The following is a 17052-nucleotide window of genomic DNA, read 5'->3' on the forward strand; positions in this document are numbered from 1 at the left end:
TTTATGTTGCTTTGACTTGAGACTATGAAGCTGTGTCTTGACTGTGAAGGGTTTAGACACCTTAACCCCAAGCAATAGTGAGCACTGGTAACTGAGAACAGCTTTTTTGGAGGTGGTTATGGAGCAACTATTGGCAAATACATTGAATTCTCATTTGCAGTCACTGTAATTTAAATATGATGTTCAGACTTCTAAGCTGTCTGCTCCTGCCTCAAAAGAAGATGATTACTCCTTTTATTTGTAAATAAATTCACATTTTAGTTGAGGACACTTATGGAAGTGGAGAGCAGAAACAGCAATTTATTATTAGATCTGTCACTTTAAAATATGTTCTCACTTTGATTCTGCTTTGAAGCATTCTCCTTTGAAGCAGCATTAAAGTATTTAAATATGTACGAGTCCTAGCAGGGGGAGATTACAAGTTGTGACACTGTGTAACCTTGGGGGGTTTTATATTTTTTCCTTTTTTTCCCAGGGAATTACTGTAAGTGGGTTTTTATTGCTTGAAATAAAAATGACCATCCATTTAAAGCTGCATAAAGATATTTTCCCATTGATAGAAAAAAAAAATGTGTCTATATGAAGTCAAAACTAGTTTGGATAATTAATTACATCCCAGTTTGTCAGGAGCTTCTGTGTAGCAATTTTTAGAGTATTTCCTACAAAGATTTATACATACTTTGTTATTTTCTTGTTTAAGTCTAATTGTGAGCTACAGAGTGGGGTTAGTTTTCATGCTGATTGTACTTTATATAAACTATTATCAGAAAAAACTCTACAGTCAAAGAAAAATTGGGAGGGCTCCGACACCTCACATGGGATGGTTTATTCTTGTAGGTTAGAAAAGCAACATAATGAGATCGATGTCTCACGAAGATAAGAGGAGGGAGAATGTCCTTGCCCAATATGCCTGGCGGGGTAAAATGCACTTGGAAATTGTGAAATGCTGATGAAATTCCTGGGCTTGGTTCTGTGCCTGCCTCAGATGTGTGTCTTGGCCCCATGTCTCTGCATCACGAACCACGCCGTGATCTGAGCGTGGTTTCCCACTCTTGCAAGGCTTTGAGCAGGGCCAAGAGGAGAGGCTGGGAGCGAGTACAGAAATGAGCAGCACCCAACCAGTCCCTTTGAATGGTATGGCTGTTTGGTTGAAGATAAGTAAATGAATTCACCAGCCTTTGCCTGCAGGATTTATCATTTCAAATGCCTGTGACTCCCATTTGCTGCTGCGCTGAGAGCTATTGATTCACAGTGTTATTTCTCAGTGATCAGAACATGCTTCTGTTTATTAACTTCATGTGTTTTAGCTTCATGTGTTTAACTCTCGAGGGATAAAATAAGACTTTTTTCTTTCAGGCACTTCTGTAAAATGTTTTTAAGCACATTCTAGTCTAATAGCTTATTCTAGAAATTAAAGAGGAAAAAATCCTGCTTGTGTCACAGTGACATGGAATGTAGTAAACAGGACCAGAAATCAAACCCAGAAGACCCACTGCATGAAAAGTCATTTCCTTTCATCTGAAAAGCTGTGAAGCAGCAATATTGCTGATTCCTCCTAAAAAGGAGGCCTGCAAAAAGGTTGGAGAGGGACTGTTCACAAAGGCATGAAGTGATGGGATGAGAGGAAATGGCTTGAAGCTGAATAAGGGCAGATGTCAATCGAATATGGGAGAAATTCTTCCTTGTGAGGGTGGAGAGGCCCTGGCACAGGTTGCCCAGAGAAGCTGTGGCTGCCCCATCCCTGGAAGTGTCTAAGACCAGGTTGGATGGGGCTTGGAGCCACCTGGGATAGTGAAAGGTGTCTCTGCCCATGGCAGGGGATTGGAACGAGATGAGCCTTAAAGTCCCTTCCAACCCAAACCATTCTATGGTCCTATGATGATTTGCCTTAGATGTTATCACTGAAATCATATATTACTTGATTTCTTTTTACAGAGGCCAAAAAAATGCAGAGCTAATTCCACAAGCCCCATCATTTTAAATGGCAGTTGAGGAAAAACATTAGCAAGGCAGAATACTGTTTAATGAAAAAAAATAGGCTTTTGGAAGTCACAAAGTAATCAGATGTCAACTTCAGAAGCATTTTAAAGAGGAGAGAGGAAAAGATGCCATACATTATAAGCATCTTGGAGAAAATAATGCAGGGAGAATCAGTGTTCATCTCCTCTTATCCCTGCATTTCATAACATTTATTCCAAGTTTTTACATTAAATCTTTAAGAAAATACCACAGCAAAAAGGAACAAAAAAAAAGAAAACACAATCTAATATATTACAACAGATATTGTATTTTGGTAATGTGGATGTGAGACTATAAACAAGCAGTTTACTGACCTGGACACTATTAGAAGAGGCTAACGAAGTGTTAGCACATCTGCTGATGTGTAGGGACCATAAACTCCAACTGCATCCTCTGCTAATCCACACAAAATCAGATTTCCAAAGGATGTGATGTCAGCACGTCCCAGATGAAACTACTGTGGTCCCAAGAAGGGATGTGATCTGTTTGCAAGCAAAGAAGAGCCAAAACGAAGTGCTTTTCTAAGCTTTAACTCTGGTAGGCAACAGTGAATTTTTATGCTACTGAGAGTAATTTCTTGATGGGCAGAACCAACTCAAAAGGAAAGTTTGTCCATGATGGTTTGGTGTGTAACATGTTCTTTGTTGTACAGGAGTGAAGATGCAGTCAATCAGATGGCTGTTACTCCCTTCCCATTACCTTCAGGCTCCCATTCTTCCATTGAGGTAAGGTTGGTGGCTTGTTATTTTTAATTAGGGATTGCTAAATTAGATAGATTAATCATAATTAGCAGCTCATGATAAGTTCGAGCATCTTGTCTAATTAAACCCTGAATCATAAAATGCGTTGGGTAGAGACTTGACCTAATAGGCTTATTTTCCCCGTCTCTTTTTTATTGATCTCAGTGTTACTGAAAGTCATTAGCAGCAGGTATTAAAGATGTTATTGCTGTACAGGAGGAAGTGAAGGCTCCAAACTAAAACCTTGCCATCTCCTAACCTGCTCCTTTTTCAGCTGGTTAGAGTAGTCGTGGTGAGGAACTTTCGTCTAGAACAACCTTCCAATGCAAAAACTATCTTAGTCTAGTAATGTTACCGGTGTTTTCCATCGTTAGAGTTGCTACCTCAGGCCCAGTGCAGACTGATTTCTCTCCTGAGCACCGTGAATCCCTGCAGGGTCACCACACTGTTATTATTTTGACATCTCAATGTGGCATAACTAAATTTTCTAGATAAACTACATGCTTAGCCTTGCTGTTGCTTTTTAATTCTATTTCTGTTTGAACTAATAAAGCAAAAGATGCTTTATAATTAAATTGAGGTTTGGTCTTGCCTTGATGAAATTCATGTGCATTGAACTCCTGGTATTTCCATGAGCATCACTGTGATCCCTCAGCGCAGGTCCATGTGAGGTAATGCTGGATGCATCTCCTGTTTGCATCTCCTTGCTTGCTGTTGCATTCCAGGTTATTTTGCCACTGATGGCTATTCCATGCAGGCCTAGTGCTGTACAGTGCAAGAACTGCTTAGATTTTAATTGTATCTGAGTAATATTTGGACAAGCTTTGGCTTCTCGTTCTCACCTTCATCCCAGCAACATTTCCCGTGTACAGCCTGGTGCATTGCAAATTACAGTTTACAGAGTTCATTTTATTTTTGTTGACTCTTTAATACCTGCATTTGTTCCCAGCTTTTTTTAATATTTGTGTCTTCAGGATGAAGCAGGAAACTTTGTTTAGGCACATTCTGTGCTGTGGTCAAATAACTGTAATTAGACCCTACCAAAGCCTGTGTTGTGTTTGTCTTTAGAGGGAGATGTTTGTGGGTTGAGTTTCATGCATTAATGGCAAGCTCTTACTATTTACATTATGTTTGTTTTATAAGTAAATGCAGGTTTTTACTTCTAGCTAGTATTTTTTTTATTATCTAAAATAAATGTAACCAAAAATAGTGATGTTGTATAGAAGTATGCATTGCTTTCCTTTGGCAGCTCTTCCTGTCTTTAAATAAAGAAAAGAAAAGAAAAAAAGCCTTATATCCTGAAATTATATCTTCAAATGTCTTTGAAATAACCGAATAAATATTTAACATTGTGTCTTATGTGCACCCTGCGTGTAGCTTGTCAGATCACATTAAATAGCCTGGCTGGTGTAATGGAATATCAGGGTGCCATAGTTACCATCTATTATTGTGTTAGTTTCCTTCGTCTTATCTCTTTATCTTCATCTGATCTCTTTATATTCATCTTATGCACTTCAATGTAAAATGTCTAATGAAAATTCAGAAATAATTTTGTTTCTATGACTGAAGGTATTGAAAATTTATTTTTTGCAGATAGTTCATTTTACTTTGCAAGAGCGAACAGCTCCAAATTTGGATCAATTATTTTAAAATTAAGTAAATCAAAATAATAGATAAAAATCTTTTCAAATTCGGGACCTGGTTGGTGTAAAAAAGGGAATGAGAATCAACATGTTAAATTTTACATGTAACTGAATTAGTGATACTTTACACTAAGGCAGGTTTAGGTGGGATATTGGGAAAAAATGGAGGGTGATGAGGCTCTGGCACAGGTTGCCCAGAGAAGCTGTGGCTGGCCCATCCCTGAAAGTGTCCAAGGCCAAATTGAACGGGGCTTTGAGCAACCTAGGATGGTAGAAGGTGTCTCTGCCCATGGCAGGGGATGGAACGGGATGATCTTCCAACCCAAGCCATTCCATGATTCTACCAACCTGTTCAGACTGTGTGAAGTAAACTAGGCTTCCTGTAATGTGCTGTGTATGAAACAGAGATCTCGAGGAGGCCTCTTCATACATCTGTTTAAAAACTGTTGTCAATCCTTTCCCCTAGGATCATGGTGGCACTGAACCTGCAAGTGGTGAAGAAGACCCGAGTTTGGAAGTTGTCATGAAAAGTTTGACTGATGAGGAATCCAACAAAGCTGTAAGAGACTTAAAACAACATTTAATCATTGATTAGAGCTTAGGAAATGGAGGCTCACTGGCTTGATTGCTTTTCTCTGCTTTTTTATTGGAGTATTGCAGCACTTATGTCAAAAAATACCCAGTATATGTAAAAGCAAGTTCTCAACTTTACATACACAGACTGTTTTCATGAACTAAGCAGTCAGTATAATTTGTTAAAATATCAAGATAAGAGTTTTCATGTAGCCTTTTGGCCCTCTCTTGGATTCTTAGTGAGTGAAGGCATTGAGTTTCCACTCTTGCCATCCATGTGTGACAAACTTCAGAAAAACCCTGGTTTGTAAATCGTATTCTTATTTATATTCATAGCTTCATAAATTCTAAGGCCAAAATGTCTATTATCATAATCTAGTCTTGCCTCCTGAATAACACAGCTATAGAGTTACTCTCAGCAATTTCTGCATTAAGCTCATAACTTGTGGTTTAATGTGGGTCTGTCAGTGTGCACTGTAATAAATACTCAACTTCTCATTGATACAGATGGAGCTTTTTGTTGTTTAATAGGTCAGGGTTGTGCATTATCAGAAATCTGAAAGTCCTTCAGGGTGCAGCTCTAATCTCTTTTTTTTTTGGACTCTATGTTAAATAAAGTTTAAAATGGAAAACTACTAAACATAACTAACCTAGAGGTGCCTAAAATTTGCTGAGGCAGATTTTTTGCCCTTCTCCTGTTTCAAGGAGTGCATTGGCTGGGACTTGCTGTGCCTGCACAGTCTGTATGTGTCCTCAGCTAAGAAAACCTGACATTTTTGGATGGTTTTTCTCTTACATGTTTTCTTCCTGCCCCATCATGTCTTTTGCAAAGAGTGTCCTGGGTTTTGCAAATATAAATTGAATATACATAATGTTCTGTAGCTAGTAAGTAATTAATGAGTCTGTGAACTCCAAGAGTTAGAAAGTGTTATGTGCTATTCAGTCATCAGAATTAATCACCATGGATTGATTTATGTTCCTAATGGATTACAAAGAAGTTGAATTATTGCTATTTGGTAGCTTTGTGCACAGTCCTTTGATAGGCTGGAATATAAATGAATCAGAGTTTTATTGTATGTATTTACAGGTGTTATTCACCTGATTTTATTAGTGTTCTTGCTCAACTTGGCAAGAAACTTTAGAGAAATTACAAGGTAATATGAGAAATTGCTCAAACACTGAAGTGGATAAAAATATATAAAATCTCTTATACAAAAATGAACTCTTGGTATAAGCTATTGTGCTGTGCAGCTTTTTGAATGATATTAGAGGAGATGTGAATTTAATGGGGAAAAAAATTGCAGCAATCCCAGAGAGGTGTGGAGGGAAGATACCTCTGGAACAACAGAAAACCCGGTATATATTGGCAGCTTCTTTTCAGACTTGAAGCAAGAAAGAAGGGAACTGTGAAGCCAAAAGGTAGGAGTTGAAAAGTTAAAAAAAAAAAAAAAAGATGAAGAGTTGTCCAAAATAGAGCAGTGGCAGGAAGGTAAGAGAAGACAAAGGCCTTCATTCAGTGGATATTTGCTTAGAGGTGGCTCACTGATTTCTCCATTAAATAAACACTATTGAAAAGTTTAGGGCTAGGAGATGGATTTAGAAAAGTATTGTAATGTCTACAGATCCAACTGCTTGTTCCATAACACCTTCAGTTGGGCCAAACCTTGGTTTAGCAGTATAAATGGATGAAAAATAGTGGCAAAAGGCAGTTTCGTAATTTCAGTTTTCTTTCCATCAGGATTTTAAAACTACATGGCAAATATTTCTGAGTGTATCTTAACTTCGGTAATACTGATGGTTGTGATTGTTCCCTTCTGACCAGAAGGATGTGGGTTTGTAGTCACACTGGCATTAAGACTGACACAGCAGAGCAGCACAAGAAAGCTCAGTATTTTGGGGAAAAGAGATTTCTCTTGCAGTCTTTAGTGACTGTGGAGGCAAAAGAAAACCCAGTGCCTTGTTTTTCAGAGCATGATGGTTGCTACTAGAGCCTCAGTGCTAGTTCACCGTTGTTGTTGAATTTCTCAGTCATGTGTCAGGAGAAATCAGGAGTGTAAAAGTCAACAAGTAAGATCAAGTTCACTGAGTAAATAAAAAGTATGTGCTTATCAGCAGAGATCTTCCACAAGTATGTACAGCTCAAAGCATGGGCAGGATGTCTCACCAAGTGACAGCTGTAATAAAAGGAAAACTAAAAAAATTCGCATCATTCTTCATTCATCTGTTGCTGATAAATTTGTCAGTCTCTCCCAACATACTCTTTGTTGTCACTTCATCACTTTAAAAGCTATAAAGTTCTATAATGGACATCATTGTAGACTTGGATGATAAGAAGGGGGAAGGAAAACAACTTTACTTCTGAACTGGAGCCAGGGAAAGTGTTAGGCAAAGTCTGAGTGTTTATTAGCTGAGGTTTGAGGTGGCCTGAGAGAAGGTTGTGGGTTTCTGAGGACTGGAGCAATCTTGCTTTCCACGAAGTGTTGTTGGAAGAGAATTGATATAAGAGGGCTTCGAGATGTTCTGGAAAGTTTTAATTCAACAAAGGCAAAAATGGTATGTGAGAATGGATTCATTTTCCTTTAAAGGTTTGAACTTGGAAAAATAATGTGTCTTTACCACAAACAGAAAACACAATCTTGAAACATTGGCAAAGAGGAGGAGCTTTGTGAAAATGCTTTTGGATGGATCTGAGGGGTTTAAATTAGATTAAATCAGTCGGTTGCAGGCTTATGACAAATCCTGAGTGTCCAGTTTGGTGCTTATTTTATTCAGGTACCTCTAGCACAGTCTTAGTTAAAAGATTAGAGAGATGTAAAGATGATGCTAGATGTTTACTTGGTGTTCAAGATGAAGTTTCAGATTTCAGTCACATATCACAATGAAAAAGGGAAGTATGAAATAATTTTTCATTGCTCACTAAAACAATCTCTCAGAAAATGACAAAGCAGTCTTCCCATTTCTCCCCTGACACCTCTGATAATACAATGAGATCACCACTTTATCTTTTTTCCCGTTATCCATTTGGATAATTGTTAGAGTTGTAGAACTACAACTTGGAGAAAAATGCAGGGGAAAAAAAAAGATCCTGTGGGACTTGGCATCATTTAACATAATAAAACTTTAGCAAACAAGGCCAGTATTTTCAAGCTTGGTTACCTAAAATTTGATTTGCCTTTTTTTTTTTTTTTTAATGTATGAATTGTCATCTTAATTAGAAATTCTTTTGAGATGCAGAATATCTCTGTCTTTTGAAGCTGCTACTCAGCTTTTCTGAAATTTATCAGGATTTTTAACATGGGGTAAAATAATTGATACTGGAATCAAAGTGACCCCAGTTTGACTATGAGCTAATGAGGGAGAGCACTGTAACTGTCTGGAAGCAGTTGTAGAAGTAGGAGATAAAAAATATGTTTTAGTGGTTTGCAAGGGTTCAAAAAGGAATAAGGCTACAAGTGGAACCTGTGATTGAAATACCATTGTTGGAGATCTTTATAATGAGACCGGAGGATGCATTTTAAGCAGTTATTTTATCTAAGAGTGCCAAAAAGGGAGGGGGAGGAGGAGAGAGCAAATGACTTTGAACCCTGTTCTGCTGTGGGCACTGAGGGGAATTGCTGTCCTGGTCATTCCAAAGGACACACTTCCTTCTTCTATAGAGCTTCATGTTGCTCTGGAGCAATATAGAGCATATGTGATAATCTCCTCTCTGAAAGTCCCTCCCTTATGTTATATGGCTTCAAAACTGTGGGGTGTGTTTTTAATAATTCCTGTGTTCACACTGGATTTTTCTCTTCTCATTTTGGATTTCAGCTTTGTTTGGTGCTGCAAATGGACTTACACAAAGAAATTATAGAATCTTAGAACCCAACTCAAATTCTAGGTTTGCCATCGGCAGGGACACCTTCTACTATCCCAGGTTGCTCCAAGCCCCATCCAACCTGGCCTTGGACACTTACAGGGATGGGGCAGCCACAGCTTCTCTGGGCAACCTGTGCCAGGGCCTCACTACCCCCACAGGGAGGAATTCCTTCCCAATATCCCATCTAGCCCTGCCCTCTGACAGTGGGAAGCCATTCCCTCTTGTCCTATCCCTCCAAAATATCACTGCGTCAGCGCAGAATCATCATTTTGAGTTTTGGAGGATATTTTATTTAAGCTAAAGAGACATTTTCAATGCACCTAACTTTCTTTTTTTCTTTTTTAGGATGTGAAACATAAAGCTGAGAAACCAGTGGTGACAGATCAGCAGGAAACAGAGGAGCAGCTCCCAGAAAATGTACAGGTGTTTAGGAAAATATCTCTGTGTTTATGTTAACCAGAAAGGGAGGGTTCTGAGGGCTTCATCTAGTTGAAGAGTGAGTGATTTATGAGGGGAAGGGGCTAATTGGGGAGACATTAAAATAATTTTATTGGTGGAAACTTGAAAAATTACTTCTTCTTTTTAAGTATGTGGAAATTGCTTATTTTCCTTCTATTAAGTTTGAGGATTTAGTAAGATATGATAATGAACAACTAATGATAATATCAACTTAATGTACTATTCTATGACTGATAACTGATCTCTCTTGCTTCTGCTTTGCTTTTAGGACCTCAACCAGATCAAACAATCCAAATCTTCAACAAAAGTGTCACTCAGCTTACAGGAGATACCCCTGGAGCCAACACCTACTTACCTTTCTCCAGAGGCAGAAGTCACCAGCCGCAGTATGAACCAGTTCTTTTTTTCACAATATAGTGTATTTTTAATACCTTGACCCAGGATGGATGTTTCCATTTTGCTTTCCAGATAACTTTTACTGAGATTTTTTTTTCTTTGAACATCCAATGACCTATTTTTTTATAGTGTTTGTATTTTTCTCTCATTTTACAATTTTTGAGAGCTTGAAGGTGTCTTTGCTTGTTTTTCTTGACTTCTATGTACAAAGGTCTTGTTCCTGTTTTTGAGTAAAATACAAGTCAAGACAGTTTGGAAAATTTGTCTGTTCCATGGTGCTGGAATATGTACTTATCTGTCCTGAATTGATCGGGACCCCTTGCCATCATGATCTGAATTGTCTAGGTTTTAAGTGAATTAGATGTGCTCCCAGACGTTTCCTCTGAACATTTACTTCCAGAACTCAAGTTGTTCTGATTTAAAGAATTCAGAATAGTCCTCTAGTTCAGTTGTTTAAAATTAATAGGAAAATATGAGCTTATTAGTTGTTGTTGTACAATTCCTTTGGAGGTTTTAATTTTCTTATTGTATAGTGTGACTTATCTTTTTACCTTTTTATGGTCTTAGGTGTCTTTCCACCTCCACTGCCTGTGGATCCAGCAACATGTCCCATAGTTCCAGGGCAAGAGATGACTATAGAGATATCTAAGGGTCGGTCAGGCCTGGGACTCAGCATCGTTGGGGGGAAAGACACTCCACTGGTGAGTTTCTATTAATCTAGTATTTACTGTCCTTTTTAAAGAATAGCAGGCAAAGACAAAGAAAACATGGAAAATAATAATGCCCTTAATGTCTAATTGCTGTGATGAGTTGTTTAGGACAGGGAGGACAAGCCAACAACTCCAGTCTCCAATAATAATTGATAGTTTTGCTTTGTATCAGATCAGTTGCTGTTCCTGTTTAAATTGAAAGGTTTATATTTCAGTAATGCTTTCTGCTATGGTCAGAGGTTACAAGTGTGTATTCTTTTATTTAACTATTGTGAATTAAGAGTTGCAAGTAGGTAAGTTACCAGAATGGTTGGACTAGAAATTAATGTTGCAGAGGCAGAGCTGCTTCAGCAAGGTTAACACCTCTGTCTGGAGAGCAGAAATGCTTAGTAGCTGTTTAAATAAACTGTGATTTATCTGCTTGACAGCAAAGCCCTTGCTGAACAGAGGTAAACCAAAGGTAATCTTTTATTGTTTTCTGTGTCTTTTGGCTTAGTCTGCCTCTTGGATATTCTGTTTATTAAACAAATATCTTCAGATGAATTAAAACGTATCAATTCCAAGTGTAAGCTCAACAAGTTGGTTGCTAAACCCTTCTCTGCCTCTGCTCTTGCTGTTTCCTCTCCCTTTTCTATTTAAGAGATGTTATGCTACAGTGTAAAAGAATGCCAGATTGGGTTTTTTGAATGTCAAATTCAGTTCTTTCAGTAAACAATTCTGCTGCAGAGGTGTCTTTACTGGATTCTCCTGAATCCCCTGCCACAGAGACACTTCAGGCAGTGAAGCTGCTCTGGTACATGCAGTTGGTCCCTGAAATATCATAGTGGGGCATCATTAAGCCATGAAGTGCAGTAAATGTCAGCAGGTACAGATAATTTCAATGTAGCAGTCCTCTTCCAAGAGACCAAGAAAAAAAGAAGAAAAACAGTTCAAAGGAAAAAAGAAAAGAAATTGAAAGGAAAAAGATAGTTTTGTTTTGCAAATTGTAGGCTGTACCTTTTACAACATTAAAACTGAAATTGGAAAAAGTTCAGCTTTTGGTCCCATTTATCCCAGTCTCCAATTATGCAGAGTTAGGTTGAATTGCTCTGTTTCACATAGAGATGGAAATGAGTTATGTTGAAGGCTTAAATCAGCCTGTATGGTTTTCAGTCTCTCCATCCACGCACAGTTTTGTCCCAGTCCCTTTTTTGTCAAGCTCCTTAGTGTTGAGTAAATTCAAATAAGTTGCTCAGTGTTAGTCATCTCCCTGCTTTTTCATTTAACTGGAATTTGGAAATAATACATGGCAGTCTGTCAGACACAATATGGTGCTTGTCTTTCATGAGATTTTAATATAAATAAATGAAAATTGTAAATAACTGCTTTCCAGAGCAGATGAGAAAAATGCAAAGGATTTTATTCTTTAAATTGAATAAATGGTTTTCGTTAAGTGTTATACTTTCATTAGTTCATTCATTAAAGTGTCCTTGTAGGAATTGATTTTAAAAATCTATGCACTTGAGTGCTGTAACTAAACCTATGAAGGGAGGGAGGTCCAACTTCCCACTTTTCTGATCCTCGACTTACAGGGCTTACCAAAATGAGTCCCTGTTTCTTTTCATATTTCTGAATCTGCTCATTCAAAGGCAAGAAATGGTGTTTCATAAGGAACAATTTGCTTTTGGGAAACCACATTCAAATCTGACCATTTGCCATGTGCAGAGACCCTCTCTGGGATTCTCCATAACTTGCTTATGCAAAATGGTCTGTGCAAACCTTTCTCCTCAGGGCAGGCACTCAGGGTTGTGTCTTTAATGAGATCCCAGAATCCTAGAATAGTTTGGGTTGGAAGGGACCTTCAAGATCATCCAGTTCCAACCCCCTGCCATGGGCAGGGAACCTCCCATTGCACTGCTTTGTGCTTCTGATCTCCCCCAAATTACTTCGCTGCCTTTCCTTTTCTGCCATGAAGTCAGAAAACCTTTTGTAAAGAGTTGAAGTTCACATGATATAACAGAGAGTAAAAGCAAATATTCCTCAGGGCTATAGGGAAGTTTCTGTCTTGCTGAGTTTCATGGTTTAGAGAGGAAATGTAACAAAATAGGTACATGGAATTGAGTGATGTATTTGTCTTGCTCTCTGTCATTTGTTTTTAACTCAGTTATATAGATGGACATCTTTTGTAGTTTAAAAAAGGCAGTGCAGAGAGATTAGAATGAAACTATAATTGGCTTCAGCAGTTTGGTGTTCGGTTTTTGAATTGTCAGATCAAAGTTAGAAGGAATGGGAATGGCACCATTTATAGTCCATCTCTGCAGGCAGGAAGCAGGAATGTCTTTGGTACTCTTGTAGTTCTAATAGATGACACATACAGAGATGGGATGCCCTGATGGGTCCATGGAAAAATGCTCCATCCAGGAAGGGAAAAGTCTTGGCAGAATAGGGAGCAGGAGCAGTGTCTGTGCTGCACAGCTGCAGGAGCTTTTTCTTTTACCTTTTCTTTTTCCTCTGAGAAAACAAGACATGAACGTCCGCTTCTTCCTTCTTTTTCTGCTGAGTTCTCTTTATTTTGTGCCTGCACAGGTGTGTAAGTGCCTACAAAACCATGAAGGATACGAACCCCAGTTGCTAGGATCTCAGAAGTAATTTATCAATATGGGGGAAACCAGGAGTGCTGCTTCTCAGAATTTGTCAAATCTAAAGTGGACATGCCAAGAGTATAGATGTATTAAAATGCACTTGATCTAAAAACACTGAGTGCTGGTACTGAACAGCCGCTCACATGGGATGTGAAAGCTCTCTCAGAATATTTTATGTCTTTCTTTAGCACAAGATGCACATGCCCAGCTTTTGGAATAATAAATCTGGCATCTGGGGACAGACTGCTTCAAAATGAAATATAGAGAACAACTTTTAAGGCATAACCTCAGGAATCTCATCAGGAATCACCAAGTAGAGGCTTGAAAAATACAGGCTGTGAGCAGGGAGGTTAATTTGTTCAGGAGGTTGGAAACTAGTGTCTTAACCCCTGTGAAATGGTTTTTGGTGAGATGTCCATCCCATTAAGCTCAAAACTCTTTCCAGTCACAGGTATTCTAGGCAAGGTCTGGGGTTGTGTGTTTGGGGAGCAGGAGAGCATGAGCTGAAAGAATGTGTGTTTAGAAAAGACACGGGGAAAGGAGGATTGTCCTTGAGAGTTGTCTCCATGTTGTTGATTTTCAGACTGCTATAGCCCTTAGCAGTTCTATTTCATTTTACTCTAAGCGCTGATATTTTTTAATATTTTTTTTCTTCACTCTCTTTTATTTCACCTTCCCGCGTATCCCTGAGAGAACACAACACATGGCCTCTGCTTTAAAGCAATTGAAGTGCAGAGTGGAGCTGGCTGAAGCACACGGGCTTTCAGTTTGTGAGAAGGTTTTTTTCTTGGTTGTAGTCCAATCAAACTTGTAAAAGTAACCTCAGAGTGGGAATTTAAAATAGAAAAAAAAAAAAGTGTTTTCGGAAACATCCCAAAATGAGGTTTGAGGCCCTAGTGCTGCTCCTCAGGACACCTCCTGCCCTCTTGTCCCCCCTGAATTGTGTATAAATGCTTGTCAGCCCCACTGCTGCTAATAGCAGCCATAAACCTGACAGGGGTGTCATTGTCACCTGGCAGCTGCTGGTGCTCCCAGGACGCCTGAGCAGCTCCAGCCATGGTATGCCCAGGATTCATGGCAGCTGCAGACCCCTGAGCTGGGCAGGACCCTCATGCCTGGGCCTGGACAAGCTATGACTCTTAGTTACATGTGGGGTTCGGCTTCAGATTTGCATTCATGGCAGCAAGCCAGTGTTGGCATGGCCAACTATCCCCAGGCTGCAGAACCCTGGACCCTGTGAATCCGAGACTAATAACCAGTCCTGTGGGATACAGGATACAGGACTGGCAGCATCAGATAATCCCGTTGTTCACCATAAATTTAGGAAATGTTCCTTAGTTATTCTGCTTTTGATTCGTTGCATTCTGTATAAGGCAGTTCTGTATAAGGCAGTTTCAAGGCAAATAATTTAGTTTCATATAACAGGCTTTTTCCTCTGAAACTGTTTTGCTGTAAACTTTCTATGAGATTTTCATCTTCAATCCTCAGAGAACAGGATGTACAAGGAATTGTTTTAAAAAGGAGTCCTGGTACTCCTCCAAATGGCGTGTGAGATTTACCCAGAGAGGTTGTGGCTGCCCCATCCCTATAAGTGTTCAAGACCAGGTTGGACAGGGCTTGGACCAACCTGGTCTAGTGGAAGGTGTCCCTGCCCATGGTAGGGGGTGGAACAGGGTGGGCTTTAAGGTCCCTTCCAAAACAAACCATTCCATGATTCTATGAAATCTGGACCCCATTATCACCTCAGCGTGGGTGAATGCTGCCATGTCTTGTCCAGTTAACAACTAGCAATGAACCATTTTCTATAAACCAGGATTGTTAATTTACAGGGATTTGATTCTTGGCAGTACATGGAAAAAGCATCTCTCTAAAATACAAACATTTTCTTAGCAGGGTGGGAGCACTGTTTTGCTTCCAGCTGAATAATTTAGTAATGGTCAAGTTGATTACTGGCAGTTATTGGCTCTGTCTTTGCTGCCTGGGTGATTAAGATGCTCAGGAGAGCCGGAGGGGATTCAGACTTTTCAAGGCTGGTACAGGGATGTTCCGTCCAGGCAGGGTTAGAGAACCCTGGGAGGGAGAAATGTTCAGAGGCTTATCTGGGGCTTGAAATCACAGCTAAATGCTGGACAGGCACCTATGATATAAAAGATTGAAGGGACTGTAACCTGGAGGTGAAGTGGGTAGGAAGTGGTCATTGCCTGAACCTTACAAAGAAAAATGTACTTTATCCTGTGTCTTTTTTGTTGAAAACAACAACAAACCTCTTATGCTGGATTTTTTATACTGGGTTGTCTACTTTGAATTTGGTAAATTTTCTTTTTGTACTTTTGCTTTCAGCTGACTTTATTAGAAAGCATTTTTAAGGCACTTAACAGACTTGAAGGTACTCCACCAGTAAAAGAAAGTGATCCACAAAGGCAGGGAACTGGAACACTTGAGAGTGCTCCAGAAAGTAACAGAATATACTTGTGCTCAGCTAACATGAGTTGATGTGAGAACTGGTAACACTGGAGTTGGGGAGGAAAAAGCTGTTCTAATCATGTGGGTTAGCCCAGAAGGTTTTCTGGCTTGCAGTGGAGCTGTGTGATGGTGGGGATGCAGTTTGACAGAAGAATATTTAGATTCATTCTGTCAGTCCAGGTGAGTCATACCTTGAATAAACCCCATCTGTTAAGGAAGGGCAAGGGAATAATCAAGAAAACTGTGACTTGAAATTGCAACTGTTCGAGACACGATGTTTGCCCCCGGAGCTGTGAGGGCTAATTACCTTGTGAGGGCTCCACGCTGCCAAGATCAGGTTGTTCCTGTACCAAAGCCAAGCCTGAGAGCTCTGTTTTGTGCTATGCTGCAGTCAGTCAGCAGTGGGGACCTGCCTAAATGTGACTTCTGTGTTACTAAACAAGCAGATTCTCCCTTGGTTAAGCTTTTATCCCTCCCTCCTTCTCATCTCAGTTTTATTTAGATTCAGGCAAAAATATCTTCATCAGGTATAGACAGCTGATGTCTGAGCGATTCTGTAGACAGTCATCAAATGCAGCTGAGACTGAAACTGTTTGAGTGAAATATGCTTACCTTGTAACTCCAAATGAAAAGGAAGATATTGGCCTCGAGAGGGTTTCAGCAATATATTGGCTATAGATACTGTTGCTGTTAAATCTACCACACAGTGAATGGAACAATAGAATGAAAAATGGGAATAGAAGTCTTGAGTTTTTAATTGTGGCTTGGGTATTGTAGAGGAAAAGTTTGCGGTTGGGAGAGGAAAAAAAATGCAATCTCTTCTAAACCAACATTTATAAAGCAGAAGGCAATTTACTGACAGAGTGGTAAATGCAGTTAGCTTGAAATTGTGAGGAATTGCTTTGACTCCTGCTTGGATAATGTTAAAATGAAGTTGGTGGATTCATCATCGTTCCAGAAGGACGTTAGCTTACAAGAGCATGAAAAACCCAAACTGCTTTGTACATGAGTTATCACAAAAGGGAATTAGGGCAGTAAGTTTTGCAAATCATGTCTTTGATGGGTCTTTGGCAAGGGTTTAGCTGACGGGATGGCTTGCTGGTGTAGCAGTGCCTTGCTTGAAGAAGCTGGTGTCTTCCAGGAATGTAAATCAACCCTAAAATTTAAGCTGACAATATACAAAAGCAGTAGGACCTGTCAGAATGGACTTCAGGAGGATCCTGGCTGCTGCTGGTTGAAACCGCTGGGTTTTGGCTTCCTGTGTCATACACACTCAGGATCTCATGCATTCTTTATAACCTGTGCTATGCACTGTACACTACAAACTTTCCTTTTTTTAAAATTTAATAAAATAATGAGAGTGAGAGAGCTAAGGTTTTAATATGTCGTTCTGTGTTTTATTATTCCCTCTAAAATGAGCATGTATACTTTTTGAAAAACTTTGGTTTGCTTTGGCATGTGATTCACAGGAACATTGCTCTTTCTATCATTTTGACTTAAGTCATATATTTTTACACTAAACATCTTATTACCTTAGTTTTATTATTTCAGAATCAAAGGAGAGCTTGC

General features: G+C 39.3%; 1 protein-coding gene across 6 annotated transcripts in view; it reads left to right on the forward strand.

Moving 5' to 3' along the window:
• PATJ (PATJ crumbs cell polarity complex component) overlaps nucleotides 1–17052 on the forward strand; it is a 145744-nt gene that overhangs the window by 100059 nt on the left and 28633 nt on the right. For all 6 annotated transcript variants that reach the window (XM_032696498.1, XM_032696499.1, XM_032696495.1 and 3 more), the window contains exons 30-34: nucleotides 2672–2744; nucleotides 4869–4961; nucleotides 9180–9251; nucleotides 9562–9679; nucleotides 10257–10390. In XM_032696498.1, the coding sequence (XP_032552389.1) occupies nucleotides 2672–2744; nucleotides 4869–4961; nucleotides 9180–9251; nucleotides 9562–9679; nucleotides 10257–10390 (490 nt within the window). The remainder of the gene's footprint in view (nucleotides 1–2671; nucleotides 2745–4868; nucleotides 4962–9179; nucleotides 9252–9561; nucleotides 9680–10256; nucleotides 10391–17052) is intronic.

The sequence above is a fragment of the Chiroxiphia lanceolata genome, chromosome 9, assembly GCF_009829145.1.
Source record: "Chiroxiphia lanceolata isolate bChiLan1 chromosome 9, bChiLan1.pri, whole genome shotgun sequence".
Lineage (NCBI taxonomy): Eukaryota > Metazoa > Chordata > Aves > Passeriformes > Pipridae > Chiroxiphia > Chiroxiphia lanceolata.